The sequence below is a fragment of the Mesoplodon mirus genome (genome assembly GCF_964341445.2).
Source record: "Mesoplodon mirus genome assembly, chromosome: 2".
Classification (NCBI taxonomy): Eukaryota; Metazoa; Chordata; class Mammalia; order Artiodactyla; family Ziphiidae; genus Mesoplodon; species Mesoplodon mirus.
This window is the reverse complement of record NC_138977.1, coordinates 214,544,203-214,571,378: the sequence shown is the minus strand read 5'-3', so window position 1 is coordinate 214,571,378 and position 27,176 is coordinate 214,544,203. Positions and strand designations below refer to the sequence as shown.

General features: G+C 35.6%; 1 protein-coding gene across 1 annotated transcript in view; it reads left to right on the top strand.

Annotated features, from left to right (window-relative positions):
* Positions 1–27,176, top strand: part of CCDC186 (coiled-coil domain containing 186) — a 48,919-nt gene that overhangs the window by 3,825 nt on the left and 17,918 nt on the right. Inside the window, exons 2-6 of the mRNA XM_082611837.1 lie at positions 5,055–5,750; positions 10,466–10,592; positions 18,283–18,411; positions 23,516–23,728; positions 24,642–24,761. Of these exons, the coding sequence (XP_082467963.1) occupies positions 5,116–5,750; positions 10,466–10,592; positions 18,283–18,411; positions 23,516–23,728; positions 24,642–24,761 (1,224 nt within the window). The 5' untranslated portion in view covers positions 5,055–5,115. The remainder of the gene's footprint in view (positions 1–5,054; positions 5,751–10,465; positions 10,593–18,282; positions 18,412–23,515; positions 23,729–24,641; positions 24,762–27,176) is intronic.

Genomic DNA, 27,176 nt, shown 5'->3' with positions numbered 1-27,176 from the left:
GCACCAGAGAGATATCTCCAGAAGAGATATCTGTTTTATTCACTGCTGTGTTCCCAACACATAGAACAGTGCCTGAACATAATACATGCTCAATACATACTTGGTGAATGAATGAATTAATATCTAGTTTAGAAATGTATTTCTGGCTTGGTACTTTTGTATGAGGCTTGTATGTTTCTATTACCAAATATCTGTGGATTGGATTCATTTGTATGTGCATTTATTGAATAAGCTTAAGTTATTTTGTTGTTGTTTTTTATACTGCTATTTACTGAGAAACAAGAAATAGTACTAAAAGCTGTTAAAGACAGTGTTTTCATTTATAAAGCTTTTGCTTGGAAATAATTTTGTAGAATTGCTAGTTCTTTGATTAAGAATAAAATCCAAGGTGGATAATGGTTGGCTTAAAGGCAAGTAAGTGTTTCTCGACCAGTTGCCTACAGCTGACGAGCTCCAGGAAGAGCGAAACCACTTCTCACTCCACTGAAACAATTTTGAAGTGTGAATTGGTCCTGTAGTACTGTGTCAGAAACAGAAACAACTCTCGGGGGGAACAAAGTGCTTGAATTAAGAGGAATTTTGTGACTGCTAAATTTAAATACAGTATTTTCCCCTAATGAGTAAGAGTTGCTAAAAAGTCAAATAACCTGTGTTACTTCTTACCTCAAAAAAGCAACAGATATTGTACTCTATAATTGTAGTCTCTATATCTATATACATGGGTGTGAATTTGATTTTAAGCACTTCTTAATTAAAACAATCTCGTAAACAAATGTCTAGTTTTACGTTCTACCCCTTTAATCAACTTCTAGGCTATTCCATCCTCAGAAGCTTTAATGATAACTACCCCCTTTACCCCCACCCCCAAGAAAAAACTTGGACAGCAGCCAAATTGGCCTACATCACCATTGCCAACTGGAGGCCCACAAGAGGAGTCAGCTGACTCTTTTTTCCCCTGGTTAATCGTGGAGAATCAAGCTCATCATGGCTCCCCTCCCCGCACCATTCTTGTACAGTTATTTACTCTTTAGTGATGGCTTTTTACATATATACACATAAATCTTCTTTAGCTTCTCTCCTTTTCCTTTTGCCTCCAATCAGTATTCATTTGAGCATCAGAAAACTATGTTTGCAAGTTAAGTGATTCTCAGATACGAGTTCATCTGAGGAGTTTTTTCAAAGGTCATGGGCATATTACTGAGCAACAGTATAGAAAGTGCTTGTCTTTTGAGGTTGAACTAAGCCTTCTTTAATTTACAGGAGGATGATACGTAAAACAGTCGAAGCTGAGGTAATTATAAAAACAGTTTTGTTTTTTTTTACCTAGATGAATATCCAGCAGAATGAGACCTTTTTGTTGTTCTGTACTGTCTTACACATGACAAGTCTTCTTACAACCTGGTTCCCACCCTCTAAATGCCCTTCAACACCCCCCCACCCCAGCTCCTTGTGTAAACCCAGTCCCACCCTCACTGAGAACCACTGAACACCCTTTGCAAGAATGACTGTAAAGGTAGTAGAGAATATATTTGTTAGATTTATTTATCTATTTATTATTACTGTTATATTGCTTGAGATTTAAGAAGTTTGATTCAGTTCAGAGTGTGGTTCCTCTTCTTTGCAAGAGATCATTTAAAGGGCTGTTCAGAAATGTCACAAGGAAAAACAAAAACAAAACAAAACCAATAAACAGACAAAAAAAAGAAATGTCACAAGGAAGGCTGCCACTATGTACCTGATGAGTATAAATGAAGTATGTTTTCATTTACATGAGAGATTATTTTTGTACTTCCCATGAGGGAAAATTTGAAGGAAGATGTGGCCTTAGAATATGTCCTTCAAATATAATTAGGCTCTGGATAGACTGAAGGGAAGAACGTTCTAGATTAGAGCAAAGCCATGGAAATGTTAATGTGCACATTGTTTGGAGGAATCTTGAGTAGACTGGTCAGGGCCTGGCGAAGTGTAATACTATAGCTAAGTACTAGGATTTTAGGAATGTGTTGAGAGAGAAGATTGGAAAAATACTACAACTGGTTTATTGAGGAATTGCAACTCTGAGGTATAAACATGAAATGCTCACATCCCCTTCACTTCCCTCTGAGGTGCAATCCTTCAACAATGTCTTGGTTTGATGTCATAACTCTTCTGCTGCCACTTTTGATAACCAGAAAAAACTTATTCCAGAAATTAAGACAGGTTTCAATCGCTTACAAAACAAAAGCAACAAAAAATGTTAATCATAAACTCTATCATCTCCCTAAAGAAGTGTTGAAGCTGTTAGTTCCCAGCTGCTTGGATTAAAGAAGAAGAGGTGTACTTTGGCTCTAAAATATGTTCCCTCTCCTTTCTCTAACTATAGCCCCTTTGGAGTTGGGGGAAGAAAACCAGCCAGTGGAGGCAGAGTTCTCACTCTCTGAAACTTTAAAGAGGGAAGAGATAGGTCTGCCCTTACTCTGGTCCATCTGGTTGTATTTGATGGTGGTCTCTGGAGGTGGTATATGTGGATTGGGGGAGGGGGCAGTGTTGTAGCTCCCTGGACCCTTGTGCCATTGAGGACTTGCTTCATAGGGCAGCTCCTGTTCCCCTTTGGCAGAGCCAATGTGGTATACTCTTCAACCCCTTCTCTGGGTTGGGTGACACAGGAGGGAGGAATGGAGTGAGACTGAGAAACCAACAATTCAGTGTTCCAGGTAGGAAGTTATCAGGCCTGGGTTGGGTTGCAGGCTGGGGACAGTGACAGTAGAAAGGAGGGTATAATTGCAGGAGACATGAAATTAGTAAAAGAATATGAGGCTAAAGGAAAGGAAGGAGTCATGACTAAGAAAAATGATACCATTGACAGAAATAAAAAAAAGATTATCTGGGGGTACTCAATTTTAGGAGCTATTGTTATGATTTTGGATTTAGCCATTTTTGAGTTGAGCCATTGGAAGTGCCTGTATTCATTTGAGATTTTATTTTATGTAGAGATAGAGGGAAGACAAAGAGATAATTCATTATCTGTAACTCAAGAGCACAGGAATGAAAATAAAGTGGGCATCAACTATGAGTTTTTGGTTTAAGTTATCAAAGTGGATGAATTCTGGGAAGGAAAATAAAATTGAGGACTGAACCCTGGGGAATATGAAAGCTGGATGAGAAGATAAGGATTGTTCGCGTAATGCTTTTCTGTTGGCAAAGCATGGTACACAGGCAAGAGCCTTAAGAGTTCTCAAATGAGAGGTTTTTTTTTCACTTGCTGTCTATGCTGGAGAGTCACAATGCCTTGTAGACTCATTCTCTTTTAAATAGATTCTTTATCTGCTTTCCATTACGTTTGGTCAGCTCTGAATTTGACTTCAGTAGATATCACATAGCATTGACTAGTTATGTTTCTAAATTAAGATTTCAAATTCAGCAGCAACACATTCACAAGTTGTATCTTAAAATTAGTTACTTTGAGGAAGGTAACGTAGGCAGCTAATGTCCCTGTTTGAGAATTATTTTATTTTGTCCTAGATTTGGAATACAGCAGACTCACAAGGCTTTTTGTTACTGCATTTATTTGTATTGCCTAAACCAAACCTTTATTGCTAGTGTGGACTTTGTCTTAGTATGCAATATATGCAGCAAGATAATAATGATAATTTGTTTGATTGTTTGGAAATGTGTTTTACAGGTAGGTAATTTATAGTATTAAGGCCAACGTCTGTATTAGTCGATGCCAGAGTATTTAACAAACAAGCTGGTCTTCTTTTCCTTTCTTAGAATTATTCTTCCCATTTTTTGCGTTCCTAGTCCTCAAATACTGCTTTTCTCATATTACTTCTTTGCTTTAATTCCACAAATATTTGAAAACCTAGTAGGTGCTAGAAATTCTATAGTATAATCAGGTATACAAGTCTGTCATGATTTATCGTCCTTCTTAACAACCTTCACTCCTGCATATCATTCTGAGGATTCTACCTGACCATCTTCTCTAACCCTTTTTCACCATCCTCTGACCACCACCTCCACCACAGACCAACGTAAACATGTATCTTTCTTTTATTCAAATATCAATCTTTCTGTTTTCCATTTACACCTTACATCTGGAAGTATTTCTTCCCTAGTTTCTTTCAAAACTGTGATCTGCCCACTTTTTTATCCAACCTCACATGACTCCAGTACATGCTTGGTTGATGTCTGACAAAAGAAGTTGACAATTCTTCTTCATCAAGATTGCTGGAATGTTTTATATTTTTCTGTCTCAGGATAATTTTTAAAGTTGACTAATTTTCAGAAAATGGCTAGATTAGTAACCCTCGTAAATGGCATAAAATATATTTTAACATTGTTGAATTAGTTTTGTAAATGTTTCTTTTATGACGTAAGCAATGCATATGAGGTCCATTTGAGTTGTACTGAACATCGTGTGTTCTTGATGAGAATGTTTGGAAATCGCCATGATACTTCCTGCATCCCTGGGTGAAAAATGAATTCCTGTCAGGGATCCTTTACACCCTGACTTCTTTCAGCTCAGCTCTAGGTGTCTGGGCTATAGGTGGCTGTGTTTTGTTATTGTTTAGTTTTCCTTTTGAAGTAAATATTTATCATTGTTAATGTACCTTGTTTTATTATCTTGATTTGTAATTCCTTGCCTAGTGTTTTCATTGCTATCTTATTTCCCCAATAGTTTCTTACAAATTCTTTAGATAGTCTTTTTCCCTTTGTGGAGCTGAAGGAATTCTAAACAATTCTTGGGCACTAATCTTCCTGTTATTAGTATCATTCCATGCCCAATGTCTTATGGGGGTGATTGGAGAATGCCAAACTGCAGCTGAAGTGAAGTCGTAGGACTGGACTGAAGGAGGAAAGAGAATGAGCCTTTGTAGCACCTGACTGGTTGTGGCTCACGTGGGTCAGCTGTTTTGTTCTTTCCCCCCCTCACCCAAGGAAATAATTTTTCAAGAATTATTAGTGGTAAAATGTGCAGCCTTAGTTTTTCCACATCATGGAATGTGTGCAAATACGTATGGGGTCTTGGTTTAAAAAAACTTTTTAAAAAAAAGTTTATGTTTTGACTTTCTCAGATGTAAAACGAAGATCAGGAACAGCTTTGAAGAGGTGCAAAGTGAACTGGTGCCAGTCAGCATGTCAGAAACAGAGCACATAGCCTCCATTTTCTCTGATCAAAATATTGAGAAAACATCTGAAATAAAGGAAGACTCATGCAATTCGTTTTCTGGTGATGAAAACAGCAGCTTAGAAAATGAGTCCAAACTGTTGTCATTAAACTTTGATAAAACTTTATGTCAGCCTAGTGAACACAATAATCAAATTGAAACACAGGAAAATTATATTCCAGATCATGGTGGAGGTGAGGATTCTTGTGCTAAAACAGACATATGCCCAGAAAATTCTGAACAAATAGCTAATTTTCCTGGTGGAGATTTTACAAAGCAAGTTTTGAAAACAAATGAAGCAGAACAAACAGTAACACAAATATTGGCAGAATTAAGGTCATCTACATTTACAGAAGCAGCTAATCAAAAGACTTATTTAGAAAGTCCTTATGATACAGACTGCACCAAGAAACTTATTTCAAAAATGAAGAATGTTTCAACATCAGAGGATTTGTTGGAAGAAATAGAATCTGAGCTCTTATCTACTGAGTTTGCAAAAGAACACCGACTACCAAATGGAATGAATAAGGGAGAAAATGCATTAGTTATGTTTGAAAAGTGTGTGCAAGATAAGCATTTGCAGCAGGAGCATACCATAAAGAAGTAAGTGTTTTATTCTTTCAGGTTATTTTTTTTCCACAGGGATTAAAGATTGAATTCTTTAAAGGAAGGTATCATTTTATCTACTTTTATTTCCACAATAGAGCCATGCACGTGGTAGTTGAGCAGATGTCAAGTTTGCCTAGTTATTTAATATATAACTCTGCATTTTCTTAGAATGTGGTATTTCATTTTCATTATTTTAGAAATAATAGGTAAACAGCGTTTTATGAGAGTTATATATAACATACCTATGTCAAGTACGTTAGCATATATAGAAACATACATGTATGTGTGTATAAAGGTACTGTTTTGAATATGATTCAAAATTTCTATTTTACATGTCTTAGTGTATAAGTTTAAAGGAATAAATGTTTTATTAAAGTAAGTTTATTAAAGATCTGGAAAGATTTATAAAGACAAATAAATTTATATTCTTTCGAATTTTTCAGTTTTGAAAGAATGTAAAGCATAATGTCAGAACTAAGATACATTCAAAAGGAATGACAGGTTATAAAATTCAAAAAATTTTCTTAAAATTCCCACTGTAAATTCATTGGTTTAAAAAATTAAAATTAGGAGAACAGAAGAATTGGTTTAGTGTCATTCAGTAGATAAGAACATAATTATTTTTAGACTTCTCTTGGATTTATGGAGTTAATTTCTATTTCAATAACAGTTTAATTTCATTTTATCTTTTCCTAATAATGTTATATATTATTATACAATATATATATAATATATTATATATATAATATATCACCCTTTGTTTTAAATTTATATATGTGAGTGATGCATATGTTTAGGTATTCCTATAACTTTTAATAAAGGAAAATAAAACTTGCTAGCCTTCACTAAAATACAGACAGATTCTCTTTTTAAAAAAGTGATACTTTAAAAAAATTTTTGGAATGGTAAAAAAATTTTTGGAGTGCGAGGGGTGTGTGTAGAGAAAGGGGAGGAGGAAATCTACACACTAGAGGAGGATGACAGAGGAAAATATACCATAATCCAAATATTGCTTGATATGCAATTGGCTTTTAATGATCTCCTTGCTTCTAGTGTTTACTCTTCCAGATTTTCAGTAGATCAGTCTTCCCCAAACCAGCTCACCCTTCATTAGTTTACCCAATGAATTTTAATCTCAGCATCCAGAGCCCTTCTTTTTTCTATTTTTTTATTTTTCAATTGTGATAAAATACACATAACATAAAATTTACCATCTTAACCATTTTTAAATGTGTGCAGTTTGGTAGTGTTAAGTATATTCACATTATTGTACAACTGATCTCCATAGCTTTTTCATCTTACAAATCTGAAATTCTATAACTATTAAACAACAACTCCCTGTTTCCCCCTGCCCCAGCCCCTGGTAACCACCATTCTACTTTGTTTCTAAGAGTTTAACTGCTTTTGATACTATTTGCCGTTTTGTGACTGGCTTATTTCACTTAGCAGATGTCCTCAAGGTTCATCCATATTGCAGCCTGTGTCAGAGCTTCCTTCCTCTTTAGGGTTGAATAATATTCCATTGTATGTATACGTACCACATTTTGTTATCTGTTCATCCATCAGTGGACATTTGGGTTGCTTCTACCTTTTGGCTAGTGTGAATAACGCTGCTGTTAACATGAGTGTACAAATATCTCTTGAGAATCCAATACCTTTCTTAATACTATCCAAAAACCAATGTCAGCTACTCCTGCTCATAACTTTACTGGAATGCTGCTGTTATTGAAAAAACTGATTTTATACTTGAACCATCAGTATTTCTGCCATTCTTGCTTTGTAGGGTAACTTCCTCATTTTCCTGCTATCTGTACTTACCTCTTAGACCTGCCCTTTGAGATCATCCTTGATGCCTCTTTCTACCTCCTTAGATTTGGAGACTTAACCACTTTCAAGCTTCTCTTGTAAATTATAAGATGTTACAGATTTAATAGTAGTAGCAGGAACACTTAAATGCTGTTAATTATGTGCCTGGCACTTTACATGTATTAACTCATGGAATCCTCACAACAACCCTATGTGGTATGAACTATTATTATTCCCATTTTACAGATGAGGTACTTGAAGCACAGAGAGGTTAAGTAACTTGCTTCAGGTCACATGCTAGTAAATGGCAAAGTTAAAATCTGAACCCAATTAGTCTGGCTTCAGTGGATTTTTTTAATGTGGTTATCTGAAATGAACAAGTTACATGTTATTAAATTTATCTAAAAACATTAGGAATACAGTAGAAAATTAATTCCTCTTTTGTTCTGTCATGTCAGAACAGTGGCCACATGGTAGACTCGGGTAAGCACAGTTCTGGTCAGAAGCCCAGAGTTGGAAGATTCCCACTGCCACTTGCACGCTCTGTTTCCTTAGTTAAATCAACCTCTCCAAGACGAAGATTTTTTCATCTTTATGAGGGGACAATACTTACCTGATGGGATTGTTTTGAGGACATTAAAGCATTATAAAAATGTCAAATATTATTTTAAATCTAAGTTAATTTTTTGTTATACATGTAATATTTTATTTTATTTTATCATTATTATTATTTTTTTTTTGCGGTACGCGGGCCTCTCACTGTTGTCGCCTCTTCCATTGCGGAGCACAGGCTCCAGACGCGCAGGCTCAGTGGCCATGGCTCACGGGCCCAGCCGCTCTGCGGCACATGGGTTCTTCCCGGACCGGGGCACAAAGCCGTGTCCCCTGCATTGGCAGGCAGACTCTCAACCACTGCGCCACCAGGAAAGCCCATACATGTAATATTTTAAATTTCAAATAAAATGCTTTGTGATTAAGGTTAGCTCTAAAACAACTCATTTTTTTTCTTTTGCCTTCATTTAATTTTCTGTAAAGAAAACTACCTTTCAGTTCCTTTGGCTTAAATTTTCATGGATGCATCTATTTCCAAATGGCTTTGTTTACACATCCATTCCTCTATTTTCTAACATCAATATTATTGTCCAAGGTCCCAACCAGAATTCTTTTGTTTTTTTTTTTTTGCGGTACGTGGGCCTCTCACCATTGTGGCCTCTCCCGTTGTGGAGCACAGGCTCCAGACGCGCAGGCTCAGCGGCCATGGCTCACGGGCCCAGCCGCTCCGCGGCATGTGGGATCTTCCCAAACCAGGGAACGAGCCATGTCCCCTGCATCGGCAGGCGGACTCTCAACCACTGGACCACCAGGGAATCCCTCAACCAGAATTCTTAATTAAGAACAGTTATTTGTGTATAGGATGTGCATTTGGCATGTAAGAATAACAATTTCAGGGCTTGCTGTTCTTCACTTCTCCCTCCCTAAATTGTTTACTTTCGAGGTATAGTCAGGATTCTTGTGTTTCAGGTTGTTTTTTGCAACAAATTGAGTGTACACCTTAATCATGTACATAATCAAAGTTAAACCCCTGTGCCATAAAAGGCTTGAAGAAACTTGCATGCTACACATTTTTCTCTTTTCCCAAACATTTTCATGACTTTCCTCCTCACTGCATTCCTGTCCTCCTCAGAGAGGTCTGTCCTGATTACCTTATGTACAATCACAGCTAAAGTCACTCTCCCTGTCCTCTTGCCCTCCTTTAGTTTTCTTAATAGAACTTAATCACAACTTGGTATTTCATTATATATCTATTTATTGTTTAATTTCTCTGTTAGAATGTAAGCATCATGAGGGCAGGAACAGTTTGCTGATGTACGCCCAACATATAGACTAATATAGGTACATAGTAGGTACCCAGTGAGCATTTGTTGAGTAAATGAGGGATCTTCAAAGGAGAAGATGGCAAGGAATTAGACCTGGGTCCAAATTTCAGTTCAACCGCTTACTAGCTACATAACCTGGAATAAGTTCTAGGCTTCAGTTTTGGTTTGTTTTCAAATTCATAAAGCATAATACTAATAATTTCATAGACTTATTAATTTATAGACCTGAGTGTTAAATAATGCATTTAAAGCTAAACTTAGTAAATAGTAATTGTACAATAAATGTCAAATAATAGCTGTTGCTAGTAATCCTAAAATATTAGCTGTTAACCCTCTTAGGTATCTTACTTTATAGTTCTGAGTACTTTTACAGGTAATTTTTAAGGTTTTATTTATATTTTTCTAGGGAACTCAAAATGAAATTTCTCCTTAAACTTTATTATTTTACATTGACTACTTTTGTAACTATAAGAATATCATTAAAATATTTTAAAAATCTAAAGCAAGATTTCTCAACCACAGCACTATTGATATATGGGGGCAGATCATTTTTTGTTGATGCTGGGGCTATCCTGTGCATTTTAGGATGTTTAGCAGCATCCCTGCCTCTGTGCACAAGAAGGCAGTAGCAACCCTCACCACTGTAGTGGCTACCAAAAAATTTCTCCAGACAGATGCCTGGAGGGGAGAAATTGCCCCTGGTTGCCACTGACTGACCTGAAGGGATTCCAGTGCTGAAGGGATGAACTACATAATTCATATGCCTGTAGACATAAACTTAGAAGTGTGTGGTTTTCTTTATCTGATTATATTTCTCTTAATTTGAAATATACAAATTTCTAGGAAAAAGTTAATAGCCTGACTGGCCAGGAATGTTTTGTAAAGTATAATATATCATTACGAAAGGACTACTTGGGAATTTTCATTTCTTAATCATAGGTATCTACACCCTAGTCTGCAAACAGATTATATTACACATTGTCATTTTTAATTATGTTTTACTGATACTGCCCTTTTTATATTTAGGTTAATTAAAGAAAATAAGAAGCATCAGGAACTTATCTTAGACATTTGTTCAGAAAAAGACAATTTAAGAGAAGAACTAAAAAAAAGAACAGAAACAGAGAAGCAGCATATGAACACAATTAAACAGGTAAAAAGACAAAAATCTTTAAAGTCTGTTCTTCAATATATGAAATAAATACATTCCTGAATATTTGTTTGTAAATTGAAGTTCTGTAAGTTAAATCATACTTTAAATGCAGAAGATTGCTTGGTATGTGAAGCATTCTCTTTTATGAACTGGGAATCATAGTCTGATCTTTTTGTTTTATATAAATTAATATTTCTCTGTGATATGTGTGATTGTATTCTATATATAATAGAAATCTGAGTGGGAAAGACTGTTTGTTTGGCAGTCAAATAGATGATTTGGAAGAAGCAGTATATACTTAAAAGTTTATATCTGGCATTAGAATGTTTTCAAGCTTATAGTTTAATATGTTTCCATACTCAGTATTTTGTGAACTATACTGAAGACTGGCTCTCTTCAGATTTTATCTGGTGAGCTAGCTTCCCCAGCCTTTCGTTTTCTTTCTTTGTTTCTTTTCTTTTTTTTTTTTTTTCTTTTTTTAATGTACTGTGATGCTTGGACTGACGAAGTTCATCTTTGTTTCCTTTGTTTCTTTTTTTTCTTTCTCTGTTTCTTTCTTTCTTTCTTTCTTTCTTTAAATGTACTGTGATGCTTGGATTGACAAAGTTCATATTCAAGACTGGTAGCAAAACTCAGCTGCTCTTTATCTTTCTGAGCTGCTTTTTCTTCTGTGGGAAGGATTAGAAACATTGTAGCCTTAAAAGTCTTTCTTTTTGCCTCATCTTTCACAGAAAGCTATATAATGAAAATGAAAGTAAACAGCTGATAGTAATATAATAAAAAACCAAGTTTCACTTACCTATGCCTTGATATACTTAATGAACCTTTACATAGTTGGAAGGTGACCATATTTGTAAAATTTTACATATTTAATCCTGATTTTTCTGTGGAAAGGGCTACTGCATGCAGACCAAACTTAGAATTTTAAAGTGTGAGGGTGCCTTAATAGTAGCTTGAATCTGTATTTTGGTAGGCAAGTCACTGCTCATGACCAGAAACTTCAGACTAAATAGATGGAGGTGAACCAGAGCTGTTCTTTTCATGAGCTTGTTAGTGGCTGTGCCTTTTTAAAAGAGAAAATTCGATTCACCATTCTCTTGCTAGCCAGTATAGCAGAGTTTTCTTTCCTAATTTTATCTCTGAATCTGCACCACTTAATATGGCAGCCCCTAGCCATAGTGCTATTGAGCACTAAAAGGTGGCTAGTCCAAATTAAGAGGTGATGTAAGTGTGAAATACACACTTAATTTCAAAGACTTAGTACAAAAAAAAGATAAAATGGCTCAGTTTTTCATGTTGATTACATGTTGAAATGATATTTATAGGGTTTAATAAAACATTTATTTCACCTGTTTCTTTTTGCTTTTTAAAATGTGGCTACTAAAAAATTGTGGCTTATATTTCTATTGGACAGTGTTGCTCTAAATAATTTTGTCATAAGGAAAATTAGTACACATGTACTATATGTAAACTAATATTTAGGGTTTTTTATAACAGCTTTATTGAGATATAATTCACGTACCATATAATTCACTTATTTCAGTATACAGTTCAGTGGTTTTTAGTTGTGCAGGGTTTGTCACAATTTTAGAAAATTTTATCATACAAAAAACTCTGAACCAATTAGTAGTCACTCCTCATTTCCCTCCAACCCCTCTCAGCTATCTCCCCCCAGCCCTAGGGAACAACTAATCTACTTTCTGTCTCTCTATATATTTGCCAATTCTGAACATTTCATATAAATGGAATCCTATAATATGTGTCCTTTTCCTTCATATAAATGGAGTCATATAATATCTGGCTTCTTTCACTTAGTGTAATGTTTTCAAGGTTTCAATCAAATTGTAGCTTGTATCAGTACTTAAATTAATGGTCAAGTGATATTCTGTTGTATAGGTATACAACATTTTATTTATCCTTTCATCATCTGATGGATATTTGGGTTGTTTGCACTTTCTGGCTATTACTTTTTATTTTTTATTTTCTATGTTGTGGCTTTATTAAGCAAACCTTTTAAGAATCATATGTATTTTTTTTTTTTTTGCTTTATAACAAATTTAATCAGTTATACATATACATATGTTCCCATATCCCCTCCCTTTTGCGTCTCCCTCCCACCCTCCCTATCCCACCCCTCCAGGCGGTCACAAAGCACCGAGCTGATCTCCCTGTGCTATGCGGCTGCTTCCCACTAGCTATCTACCTTACGTTTGGTAGTGTATATATGTCCATGCCGCTCTTTCACTTTGTCACAGCTTACCCTTCCCCCTCCCCATATCCTCAAGTTCATTCTCTAGTAGGTCTGTGTCTGTATTCCTGTCTTACCCCTATGTTCTTCATGACATTTTTTTTTCTTAAATTCCATATATATGTGTCAGCATAGAGTATTTGTCTTTCTCTTTCTGACTTACTTCACTCTGTATGACAGACTCTAGGTCCATCCACCTCATTACAAATAGCTCAATTTCATTTCTTTTTATGGCTGAGTAATATTCCATTGTATATATGTGCCACATCTTCTTTACCCATTCATCCGATGATGGACACTTAGGTTGTTTCCATTTCCGGGCTATTGTAAATAGGGCTGCTATGAACATTTTGGTACATGTCTCTTTTTGAATTATGGTTTTCTCAGGGTATATGCCCAGTAGTGGGATTGCTGGGTCATATGGTAGTTCTATTTGTAGTTTTTTAAGGAACCTCCATACTGTTCTCCATAGTGGCTGTACCAATTCACATTCCCACCAGCAGTGCAAGAGTGTTCCTTTTTTTCCACACCCTCTCCAGCATTTATTGTTTGTAGATTTTTTGATGATGGCCGTTCTGACTGGTGTGAGATGATATCTCATTGTAGTTTTGATTTGCATTTCTCTAATGAGTAAAGATGTTGAGCATCCTTTCATGTGTTTGTTGGCAGTCTGTATATCTTCTGTGGAGAAATGTCTATTTAGGTCTTCTGCCCATTTTTGGATTGGGTTGTTTGTTTTTTTGTTATTGAGCTGCATGAGCTGCTTATAAATTTTGGAGATTAATCCTTTGTCAGTTGCTTCATTTACAAATATTTTCTCCCATTCTGAGGGTTGTCTTTTGGTCTTGTTTATGGTTTCCTTTGCTGTGCAAAAGCTTTGAAGTTTCATTAGGTCCCATTTGTTTATTTTTGGTTTTATTTCCATTTCTCTAGGAGGTGGGTCAAAAAGGATCTTGCTGTGATTTATGTCATAGAGTGTTCTGCCTATGTTTTCCTCTAAGAGTTTGATATTAATAATGCTGCGATGTAGAAGTTTTTGTGTGGACATATGCTTTCATTTCTTTTGGGTGTCTACCTAGGAGTGGAATTGTTGGGTCAAATGATAACTCTATGTTTAACTTACTGAGGAGCTGGCAGACTGTTTTCCAAAGCGGCTGCACCATTTTATATTCCTACCAGCAGTGTATGAGGGTTTCATTTTCTCCACATCCTTGCCAATGCTTGTTATTATTGGACTTCTTTATTATAGCCATCCTAATGGTTGTGAAATTGTATCTCGTGATTTTGATATGCATTTCCTTAATCACCAATGAAATTACACATCTTTTCCTGTGCTTCTTGGCCATTTTTATATCTTAAATAGATACTTCTAGGGAAGTATTTTCTCTACCCATTTTTAAACTTTTTTATTGTTGAGTAGTGACAGTTCTTTTTATATTCTGGATTACAAACCTTTATCAGATATATGATTTGCAAATATTTGCTCCCATTCTGTGGATTTGTTTTCACTTTCTTGATAGTGTACTTAGAAGGACAAAAGTTTTAAATTTTGATGATGTCCAGTTTTATCTATTTTTTCTTTTAGTTGCTTGTGCAGTTGGTGTCATATGTAAGACTCCATTGCCAAATCCACGATCATGAAGATTTACTCCTATGTTTTCCTCTAAGAGTTATATAATTAGGCTTTTATATTCATGTCTTGATTCTTTCTGAATTAATTTTTTTTATATTGTATGATATACAGCTTCATTCTTTTGTATATGGCTATCCAGTTGTCCCAGAACCATTTATTAAAAAGACTATTCTTCCTCTATCGAATAGTCTTGGCATCCCTGTTGAAAACCAATTGATACATCAACTTATTTCTAGACTCTCAGTTCTGTTTCATTGATCTATTTGTCTTTCATTATGCTAATACCACACTATCTTGATTTCTGTTGTTTTGCAGTAAGTTTTGACATTGGGAAGTGTGAGTTCTCAAATTCTATTCTTCTTTTCCAAGATAGTCTATTCTCAGTTTCTTGTATTTCCATATGAATCTTACTATCAACTTGTCATTCTACAGTGAAGCCAACTGGGTTTGTTAGGGATTGCATTGAATATGTAGACTTCATTTGGAGAGTATTGCCATTTTAACAATAGTATGTTTTTCAATTCACAAACAAGGGATATCCTCCCATTTATTTAGATCTTTAATTCCTTTCTAAAGTGTTCTGTAGTTTTCAGAGTAAATTTTGCAATTCCTTCATTAAATTTATTCCTAGGTAGTTTATTCTTTTTGATGCTATTGTAAATGGAGTTGCTTTCTTAATTTCATTTTCAGATTGTTAATTACAAGTGTATAGAAACCTTTTATTTATTTATTTATTTTGCTGCATTGACTCTTCATTGCTGCACTCAGGCTTTCTCTAGTTGTGGCAGGCGGGGGGCTACTCTTCGTTGTGGTGCATGGGCTTCTCATTGCGGTGGCTTCTCGTTGTGGAGCATGGGCTCTAGGTGTGCAGGCTTCAGTAGTTGTGGGTCGTGGGCTCTAGAGCACAGGCTCAGAAGTTGTGGCGCATGGGCTTAGTTGTTCCGCAGCATGTGGGACCTTCCCGGATCAGGGCTTGAACCCGTGTCCCCTGCATTGGCAGGTGGATTCTTAACCACTTCGCCACCAGGGAAGTCCCAACAATTTTTTTATATTATATTCTGTAACTTGGCTGCACTTGTTTATTAGTTCTAAAATTTTTTGGCAAATTTCTTAGGATTTTCCATATATAAAATCATGTCATCTGCATGTAGAGAGTTTTACTTCTTCCTTTCTCGTCTGAGTGCTTTTTATTTCATCTCCTGCCTGATTGCCCTGGCTGGACCCTCCAATACAATGTTGAGTAGAAGTGGCAAGAGTGGATATCCTTCTCTCATTTCTGAAGCATTGTCTTTCACCACTAAGTACGGTGTTAGCTGTTGGCTTTTCTCAGATGCTATCAGGTTGAAGAAGTTCCTTTTTATTCCTAGTTTGTGAGTATTTTTATCATGAAAGAGTGTTGAATTCTACCAAATGCTTTTTCTACATCTGTTGAGATGATTATGTGTTTTTTGTTCTGTTGGTATGGTGTATTACATTAATTGATTTTTGGATATTAAACCAACCTAGCTTTACGTGATAAATCCCTTTTGGTCATGGAGTATAATTCTTCTTATATATTGCAGAATTGTTTTGCTAGTATTTTGTTGAGAATTTTTCTACCTATATTCATAAGAGCTGTTGCTCTTGTAGCTTTCTTTTCTTGTGATGTCTTTGTTTGGTTTTGGTGCAGCGTAGTACTGACTTCATAGATTGAGTTGGGAAGTGTTCCTTTTTTTGTGGGGGGGGACAATTTGTGAAGAATTAGTATTAATTATTTAATATTTGGTAGAATATACCTATGTAGTCACCTGGACCTGAATTTTTTTTTGTGGGTAGTTAAAATTTTTTTGTTGTTACTAATTTAATCTCTTATTACAGGCATGCCTTTTTTTAAATTGCACTTCACTTTATTGCACTTCATAAGATATTGTGGTTTTTACAGATTGAAGATTTGTGGCAACCTGTGTTGTCAGATGGTGGTTAGCATTTTTTAGCAATAAAGTATTTTTTAATTAAGGCATGTGCAGTTTTTTTTAGACATAATGCTATTGCACACTTAAAAGACTACAATATAGTGTATACATAACTTTAATATGCACTGGGAAACCAAAAAATTTGTGTGACTTGCTTTATTGCAGTACTTGCTTTATTACAGTGGTTTGGACTGAACCCGCAACATCTCTTGAGATATGCCTGTGTAGGTCTATACAGATTTTCTGTTTCTTCTTGAGCCAGTTTTGATAGTTTGTGTCTTTCTAGGAATTGTGCATTTAATCTAAGTTAAATTGTTCATAACATTCATTCATAATTCTTTTTATTTCTGTAAGGTCAGTATGTCCCTCTTTCATTTTGATTCTTGTGATCAATCTAGCTAAAGGTTTGTCAGTTCTGTTGATTGTTTCAAAGAAACATTTTTTGTTTTGTTGATTTTTCTCCATTTTCCTATTCTCTATTTCATTACTTTCCTCTCTAATCTTCATTATTTCCTTTTTCTTACCGGCTTTAGATTTAGTTTGCTCTTTTTTTTTCCCCAGTGTCTTAAGATGAAAGTTTAGTTTTGATTTGAGACCTTTCTTGTTTTTCAATATTAATGTTTATAACTACAAATTTCCCTCTAAACACTGCTTTAGCTGCATCCCATATATATGTTGTGTCTTTGTTTTTATTTGCCACCTTATTTTCTAATTTCTCTTTGATTTCTCCCTTGGTTATTTAGATGTTGTTTAATTTTTACATGTTTATGAATTATCAAGTTTCTCTCTGTGTTACTGAGTTCTAATTTCATTCCATTATGGTTGTCAAAGGAAGATACTTTGTACGATTTCAGTGTTTTAAATTTATTGAGATTTGCTTTAAGACCTAGCATAGGTTCTGTCCTGAAGAATATTTCATGTGCACTTGAGGAGTAGGTGTATTCTGCTGTTGCTGAATGGAATGTTGTATAGATGTGTTAGATTTAGTTGTTATACAGTTGTGTTCAAGTCTCCTATTTCGTTGTTAATCTTCTTTCTAGTTCTGTTCATTACTAAAAGTGAGGTATTGAAGTCTCCAACTATTATTATTGAATTGTCCACTTCCTTCTTCATTTCTGTCAGTTATTGATTCATGTATTTTGGTGCTATATTACTAGGTGCATGTATATTTATAATTATCATACCTTTCTGCTGGATTGACCCTTTTATCATTATGAGATGAATCTAAAGTACTTTTTTTTTTTTTTTTTTGTCTGTGCCACGTGGCTTGTGGGATCTTAGTTCTTCAACCAGGGATTGAACCCGCGCCCTTGGCAGTGAAAGCACAGAGTCCTAACCACTGGACTGCCAGGGAATTCCCTAAAGTACCTTTGTAAACAGCATTTTGTTTTTTATTCCAGTCTGAAAATCTCTGCCTTTTGATATGATTATTTACTCTCATTTAATGTTACTGTTGACAGTTGGATTTTTGTCTACCATTTTTTAATTTTCTATGTATCTGTATTTTCTGTATGTCTTTCTGTATGTTTCTGTTTTGTTTCCCTGTGTCTCATTTACTGCTTTATTTTGCATTAAGTAAATATGTAACATTAAAATTTTTTCATGATATTTTCTGAGTTATTTCATTGGTAATTACTCTAGAGCTTATCATCCATTTTATCAGAATCTGCTTCAGATTTATTCTGACTTAATCCTATTGATATATCAGAACATTGCTAACATTTACTTTTGATTTCTATGGCTGAAGTATGTTCATTGCCATCTTTATGCTTGTTTACATTGTTTATATTTATTTGAAATATTGGTGGTCTGTTTGTCATAACTATAAAAATAATCTGGAAATAATTTTCTTTACAGTTAGAATCAAGAATAGAGGAACTTAATAAAGAAGTTCAAGCTTCCAAAGATAAAGTACTAGCTCAAGACATTGCAACTAAAAATGCAATTCAGCAATTACACAAAGAGATGGCCCATCGGATGGAACAGGTATTTTTCAAGTCATTATTATTATTAACTTTCTGATGATTCTTTGTTTATTAAGTAACCGTTTTAGACAATTTTGGACATTAGTGTGTATTAGGATTAGGATTTTAAAAATGCTAAAGCAATACATAAATGCATGCTAACTACAAAAAACTTCAACCTTTATTCCTGTGATTCTTTACAATATGCTGACCCTGAGCATTAGGAATGTTATATATTTAAAACTTACACTATCAGTTCTCAAACCTTTTATACTAATTAAAGAGAAATGTAGAAGATAAGACATTAAGAAGTTGTTGGTTTTAGTGGACCCAAGCATAGCTTCATTAGAATAACTTAGTGAGCTTTAAAAATATATATATTCTTGGGGACTTCCCTGGTGGCACAGTGATTAAGAATCCGCCTGCCAACGCAGGGGACATGGGTTCGATCCCTGGTCCGGGAAGATCCCCCATCCGCGGAGCAAATAAGCCCATACACCACAACTACTGAGCCTGCGCTCTAGAGCCTCTGAGCCACAACTACTGAAGCCTGTGCACCCAGATCCTGTGCTCTGCAACAAGAGAAGCCACCACAATGAGAAGCCCAGGCACTGCAACAAAGAGTAGCCCCCACTCTCTGCAACTAGAGAAAAGCCCGCACACAGCAACGAAGATCCAGTGCAGCCAAAAATAAATAAATAAAATAAATAAATTTATAAGAGAAAAAATGTGTGTGTGTGTATATGTGTGTGTGTATGTGTGTGTGTGTGTATATATATATATATTCATATTCTTGGGGACTTCCCTGGTGGCACAGTGGTTTAAGAATCCACTTGCCAATGCAGGAGACACAGGTTCGAGCCCTGGTCCAGGAAGATCCCACATGCCACAGAGCAACTAAGCCCATGCGCCACAACTACTGAGCCTGTGCTCTAGAGCCCATGAGCCACAACTACTGAGCCCGTGTGCCACAACTACTGAAGCCTGCGCACCTAGAGCCCATGCTCCACAACAAGAGAAGCCACCGCAGTGAGAAGCCTGCGCACCGCAACGAAGAGTAGCCCCCGTTCGTCGCGTCTAAAGTCCACACGCAACAACAAAGGCCCAACGCAGCCATAAATAAATAAATAAATAAATAAATTTAAATACTTATATATATTCTTTGGAATTATATTTTAAAATAGAAACAAAGTGATAGTAAAATGTGCACAATAACAATTCAAACAGTAAAACATGTCTTCTTCCAAACTTTTTCTCCCACTCCGCGACCTTCCCAGAGGCAACCATTGATGCCAGTTTCCTGTATATCCTTCTCAGAATATTTGTTCCATGGGCAAGCATGTATATATTTCCTTTCTTCCTCCCATCCTCCCCCGTTTTTAAACAAATGGCAACATACTACACTCAGTACTCTGTATCTATTTCCTCTCTAATGATGAGTGTAGGTGAGGTTAATAATAGTAGCTGAAAACGGTTTACAAGTATTCACTTATTTAATATTCAGGATAACCCTAGAGGTGGGTATTATTATGTAGATTTTGGAGATTGTTCCATTCAGTTGTTTCTAGATTGGCTTCATTCCTTTTCTCCCCTAACTTTTCCTCTCAACTTTTTGATTTGAGAATTTTTAAGCCTGTAGAAAAGGTAAAAGAATAGTAAAATGAACACTTGTTTACCCTTCACCTAGAGTCACCAAACCTGGTGAGTTTTATTTAGAAATAGCTTCCTAGCATGAGTGTGCACATGTGTACACTCCCCAGTTTAATTTTCCAGTTTGAGGTTTCTCCATTTCTCAGAACAGATATGTAGAATGTATCTGAACCTCAAATTTACAGGAGGGTAGAGTTAGTTATAAATTCGTAGGGACTTTATAGCGTGTCTCCCTCAGCCCCACATGACCTCATATTGGTACGTATTCAGCCTTAATGAAGCATTCTGGATTCCTGCTGCTGCTTAGATTTTTTGGCCCTGAAATTTCCCATACTTTCTTTTTTTTTTTTTTTTTTTTTTTTTTGCGGTATGCGGGCCTCTCACTGTTGTGGCCTCTCCCGTTGTGGAGCACAGGCTCCAGACGCACAGGCTCAGCAGCCATGGCTCACAGGCCCAGCCACTCTGCGGCATGTGGGATCCTCCCAGACCAGGGCACAAACCCGCGTCCCCTGCATCGGCAGGTGGACTCTCAACCACTGCGCCACCAGGGAAGCGCTCCCATACTTTCTTGTGAGCTCAACTGTGCATTAAAAAAACATTTGTTGTATTTCATCTAAAATTTTTGGTGTTTTGAATGGGGAGGGTTCATCTGCCATACTTGGAGAAGCAGAACTACTTCTACAGTTTATCTTAATTTTAGTTGACTATTGAATCCTATCAATTATGTTACTCATATCTTCATCCAAGTCAATGATAAACATCTTAAACTAGTCAAATCCGAAGACTTTTACTGACTCTTCTTTCTCTATCTGTGCCATAATGGACTGACTTTCAGTAGAAGCTTAAAGAGTAGTCAGTTATCTCATTTAATACTCCCAACAATCTATGAAGTAGGTGCTGCCATTATTTGGGGTGGGATATAGAAATGTGAACTTTTAGCACCCCAGGTTATTATTATTATTATTTTTAAATAAATCCATTTGTTTTATTTACTTATTTAAATTTAAATTAATTAATTTATTTTTGGCTGTGTCGTGTCTTAGTTGCGACACCTGGGCTCTTCATTGCACTGTGTGGGCTCCTCTCTAGTTGTGGTACGCAGGCTTCTCTAGTTGTGGCATGAGGGCTCCAGAGTGCATGGGCTGTGCAGTTTGCGGCACGCGGGCTCTCTAGTTGAGGTAAGCGGGCTCAGTAGTTGTGGCGCACGGGCTTAGTTGCCCTGCGGCATGTGGGATCTTAGTTCCCCAACCAGGGATCGAACCTGCGTCACCTGCATTGGAAGGCAGATTCTTTACCACTGGATCACCAGGGAACTCCCACCCCAGGTTATTCTTTTGCACTTGATTCAGGGATGACTGAGTAACAGGACATTCTGGTGCACATTCCCTGCTGTAGTTAAAAACCTTATAATATGTTATCTCATGTATTATAATTATCTTTTTTCTGCTTCTTATCTCTTAACTTCAATGAAGTTTCCATGTTGCTACCAGGTATCTTTTTAAAACACAATTTAACTTAATAAAATTTAAAACACCTTTTACTAAATCCTTCTTTGGCTTCTCTTTGCCTGTAGGATAAAATCTCAAATCATTAGCATGACAAGAAGAGAAGTCCTTCTTCCTTTCAGGATCTGATCTCTACCTCTTTTTCTGTTTTATAACTACTTCCTCTCCACTGTAATCAACACACCAAATTTAATCACTACAGAATAATTTAATGTCCTCTAAATATATCATGCTATTTTATACTTTTAGGCATTTGCGCATGATAACCACTCTAGCTTGAATTCCTTTCCTTGACTGATCCCTTTACTGAATCCTTCAGTGTCTAGCTCAACTATAGCACCTAGTTCAAGTACAAATAGCATCTTTCACCCTTCATGCCAACCTTTCCCAGGGACTGTTAGTATTTTTGTATTTTCAAAGAACTTTGTACATTCATCCACTAGAAATTATTTGTTTTGTAATCTTCATTTATGTGTTGTTCTTACTAGGTAGTGAGCTCTTCTAGGACTTACCATGGCTTATTCTTCATTGTGTTCCCAAAAGCTAATCCATTATCTACGCATTAAGTTATCATGGAACTGGACTTCTTTTAAAGTTGATATTACCATTAGTTGACTTTTTCTAAGTACAGTTATTCTATTATCTAAAAATCTAGCTAATTCTGTCAGCCAGTACCGTCACGGTTTTGTCAATCATTTGTCCACAAGCACATCATCAAATCCTCAGGGATCTCTGCCATCCCTATTCCAGGGTTTTCTTTAATTTCTCTTGAAAATTAGTAGGCTATTTCAATGGGGAAAAAAATCCCAATTGGATGATTTTTAAAAGTACTTATATGTGTAGTATTTTGAGTGGTTACTAGATGTGCTTATCAGCTGTAGCAGAACTTCATGAAACATTTTTTGTCAGTCACTTTCATCAGAGCATAGGAGGTTTCCCCACATTATCCTAACACTAAACCTACTTCAACTCAGTTATAGTATTAGTTGGAGTTTACCACTAGATGCCATTGAAGATCCTTAAAGTTTAAGGATCCATCTTCTGTAAAATAAGTATGTGAATTTACTTAAATGAAGGGCTATCTGTAGAAGTTTTCATTGTATGAAATTTCACAGTATGGAGTACCAGCTTATAGTTACAGAGAATTTTAAGTTAGTATATAGATAGATGTCACACCTAATCCAATTAGGTATTTCTTATTAAAATGCCGAATACTTTTCATACAGAGGAACTCAGCAATCACTAATTAGCATATTACTTACTTTTTTGTGAGGGAGCTACGATTATAGATTTTAGAAATTGTCAGCCATAGAGTCAGGATCCTGACAGAAAACAGAAACTGGTGATTTTGGGAGAATTTCATAAAAGGACTCTTTACAAAGGTATGGGTGAGATTTAGGGAGTCCAACCTGGGAAAATGCAGGATCCTGGGGCTGCTGGAGGAGCCATTATCACTCTTCGGGCTAAAGGAATAAGGAGATGGTGCAGGTAGTACAACCCAGAGAAGGTAGTTGCATAGAGAGGTCACCTGACAGGAACAGTGTATGATTCTGGAGGAGCCAGATCTCATTCTCTGCCTACCCTCCTAATCTTCTGCTTAGTGCCTCGTGTTGGCCAAACCCAACTGGAAGTACGAGGGCAAAGAAACTTGTTGATATGGTCCCTGATGGTCACTTTCCCAGAGCACAGGGTGGGCTAGGAAAGAGTGGAAAAGTGATCTGAAGGAGTAAACGGAAAATAGCAACCATATTAGCTAAAGGAAAAGGAATAGGAAAGGGAAGAAGCAAATATTAGTGATACTAATTTCTTCATTGTATCATTTCTCTTTTTTAAAATTTCATGACACAGGTCCTGAAAATCTTGTGTAAAAGACCAAAAAATACATTGGTGATATTATAGGAAAATATTATTTGTTTTAATTAATTTTTATTTGAAAAATATGTTTTATTAATGCTAGATATTTTTTTCAAGGCCAACAAGAAATGTGAAGAGGCACGCCAGGAAAAAGAAGCAATGGTAATGAAGTATGTAAGAGGCGAGAAGGAATCTTTAGACCTTCGAAAGGAAAAAGAGATACTTGAAAAAAAACTTAGAGATGCAAATAAAGAATATGAGAAAAACACTAACAAAATTAAGCAACTTTCTCAGGAGAAAGGACGGCTGCACCAACTGTACGAAACAAAGGTATAACTTTTGATATTGTATCTTATTTGAAACTTATTTTCTTTGCTTTTCCTTATTTAATCAAATAATCATAACTTAACATGGTTAAACCACTGTTAAACATAAAGTTGTTTTTCTTAGTTTACCTTCAAAGAATGTGAATGCTCTAATAATTCCAATATCTTGTTACTTAGCTGCAAAAAGTTTTTCCTATGAAAAGATGAGAAACTGACACGTTGTTTATTAGACAGATCTTTTTAAAAACTTGCTTTTAAAATCTGCATGTTGAAGAAATGACTTTGTGCTTCAAAGGAAGATTTTATTTTGGTAAAAGATATACATGGTTGTCAAAATGTGAGTAGTTTTTGAGCCAGAAGTATACTTTGACCAGAATCTTAATGTAACACTTACACATCATAGAACAGAATTTATATTTCACTTGTAGAAAAACATGTTATTACATGCTGTCCAAGGAGATTTAATTACTGTGCTATTTAGAGTCCTTGCTATTAACTAGCATCCTCATGGCATGGTCTTGTGTCCAGTAGGTTTTCATTTCTTGGTAATCAATGTTATTTTTTATTAATTAACTTTTAGTTCAGGAATGTTGTCATTGTTCTCAAGAATTCTGGCAAAACCAATTTAATTCATATTTCACCTTAAAGTCAGCCAGTTGAGAAGAATCAGAAAGGTATGCTTATACTCACAGCGTACTAGTTGGTTAAAATATAAATGTTAAATCATCTTATGTCTGTTAATTGGTTTTAGGCTTTTACTGTCCTCTTATGATTTGAACTTTAAGTCAGTTTATAGGCCGTAATGTGCTAGCCCTGAATTATAGTGTTATTGCATTGATTATCTTGAGATATAAAAGATACACAAATGATTGGTTGGTTGTTTAAATGAAAAATATGACCTAGTGATATTATTTTAGGAAGGTGAAACTACTAGACTCGTCAGAGAAATAGACAAATTAAAGGAAGATATCAACTCTCACATCATTAAAGTAAAATGGGCACAAAACAAATTAAAAGCAGAAATGGATTCACACAAGGTGAGTACTGTAATACAGTGGAAAAATTATTAGAATCAGTTTTAAGAGCACATGCAGTAATAGTTATTAATGAGGCATAAAGCTTAGTGACTCCTGTAGGATAGCTTGGGCCTGAATATTTGGTGATTGTAAAAAGATATTTCCTTGCATGATTTACATATTAAATTGGATAGAATGTTGTTTTATCATTCATTGTTTTTAACCCCCCAATGACTTTATTCTTTAAGCATTTTTAGTGTTCTATATTTTATATTAAACATTGCCAGGTTCGGGGGAAGAGGAGAATATGTAGGTTATCAAAATTGAAAGTAAACTCTGGAAATTCTTAAAAAAATATTAGTGATGATACAATTCTTATAATCAAGAAATATGAATTTTTATTTAAATATAAACATAATAAAGAAAAGTTTCCTTATCTGTTTATTATGAATATAATTCTATTGGTATTGTGTATAATGAATATCATATTATTAAACAATATAATAAAAAGTGGTGATAAAGGCTGGTACCTGATGCCACAATTTTAAGCACTAACTGAACTGGTATAAGCAGTAATAAAAATCTGAAAATGATAGAATATGAAGTAAAAAAAAACTTTGAAATATGATTTAAACAAAAGAGCCATATTATTTATAACAGTTACCACATTTTCAAAAATAGGCTTAATGATACTGTTTAAATTATCATTGGCATCTCTTTAAATAATCCTAAGTTGGTAGAACTGTTAACCTTTGGATATTTGTATATTATAATATCAGAGAAAACTGTAGGGAGAGGTGTCTGTGTTGACAGTGGTCAAAGATAGGTTAGAGAATGGTAGGTTTCTGAGCTAATTGCTGATCAGCAAATGAGTGTTAGGAAACTATATGGGCAGAGAAAGAACTGCCAGAAGGAGTAGGAGCAACAATCCTTAGGGCTCACACAGGGCTACAAACCATTTAAAATTGTATTTGACACAGGAATCTCTCAATTGCTATGTTTTGAATAAATGAAGTGAATACCTACTATGTATCAGGCTCTGTTTTAGTTATTGATGATATAGAAGTGGGGGGGAAAACAGATAAAGTTCTGTTCTCTATCTCTCCTTCTTGTTGAGCTAATATTCTCATATTTTAAAAAACAATATCTGAAAAAGCCTTCAAATGTTTAAATTTTAAAAGTAACACCGTTTTAGTATGTCAAATTATTTTTAAAAGACCTGCAACCGAAAGTATGTAAGTAGGCACTTAATTGTATGGTAGGTTTATCCAAAAACAAAATGATGTATAAGAAGCGGTGTGTGAAGGATAGATGCAATTTACATTAAGAGATGGCAGGAAAGGCATTCCAAGTGGAGGAACAGCAAGATAAGGGAGAAAAGGGAGATGAATAATTGGTGTTTGAGAAAACCAACCTAACTAGAACAGAAGGTTTATGTTAGGTATTCCTTCGTTAATTCAACATTTATTACGTGAACAATTAATATGTGGCAACTACTGAGCTAGGTGTTATCCAGAAGCTGTATCCTCAGTGGGGGAAGCATGTAAGCTGCTGTACGATGTATCAAGTGTTACAATCTAGGGATTCCCTGGATTCTATCTATGGGAAGGCAGAATAGCAGCTTCTACCCCTTTCTGAAGGGAAGCTACTAGGAGGAGATGATACCTAAACTCTCATTTGAAATCCACATGATAGCCCAAATTATGGGACTGGATGGGTACTCTGAAGGAGAATGTTGGAGCTACAGGGTAGGGCTGTACTGGGACAGTCACCACAGGAAGTCTAGCTAGTCAAGGACACAGCAAAGGCAATGATGAAGTGGGCAAAAACAGGAGTATGTTGTCTTGTAAACAGAGGAAGGCTATTCAGAGTCAGGAGTGATCAGAACTGGAACAGGTAAGTCAAGAATAAGAAATGAGAAAAAGCAATTGGATTTGATGAGAAAGTAGTCCCTGCAGACCTTCAGAATTGTTATTTTAGGAGAGTAGTTAGGAACAGAAACCAAATTGCAGCATGAATCTGTAAAAAAGTTTTGGATACCTTGGCCATAAACCAAAGAATTGTCTTTTATGTGGGTCTACAAAGAACTACTTAAACACTTTGCTCTTTTTGTCTTTTCAGGTTAGTAACTTCTAGTGATTTGATGAAAACTCTATCAAATTTAACTTTATTTAATGACTATCAATTAACTGTTCAGGCCACATTTAGTTTTTTGTCAGAAGCATAAAATGTCATTACTAGAATAGTATCTGACTCCAGTGGCAGTGCTAAGACAAGAACTTTTTCTGCTGTCTGGTCATTGTTCTCATCATTCATCACATCACTATGCCAACCTTGTTGCTGTCTGTAAAGGAAAAAACCAGTTTTCCTTCAGTGAAGGGAAAAATCAGTTCTCCCTACTGTGGGTTTCTTCCCTTTGTGTCTCTTTTACTTTTA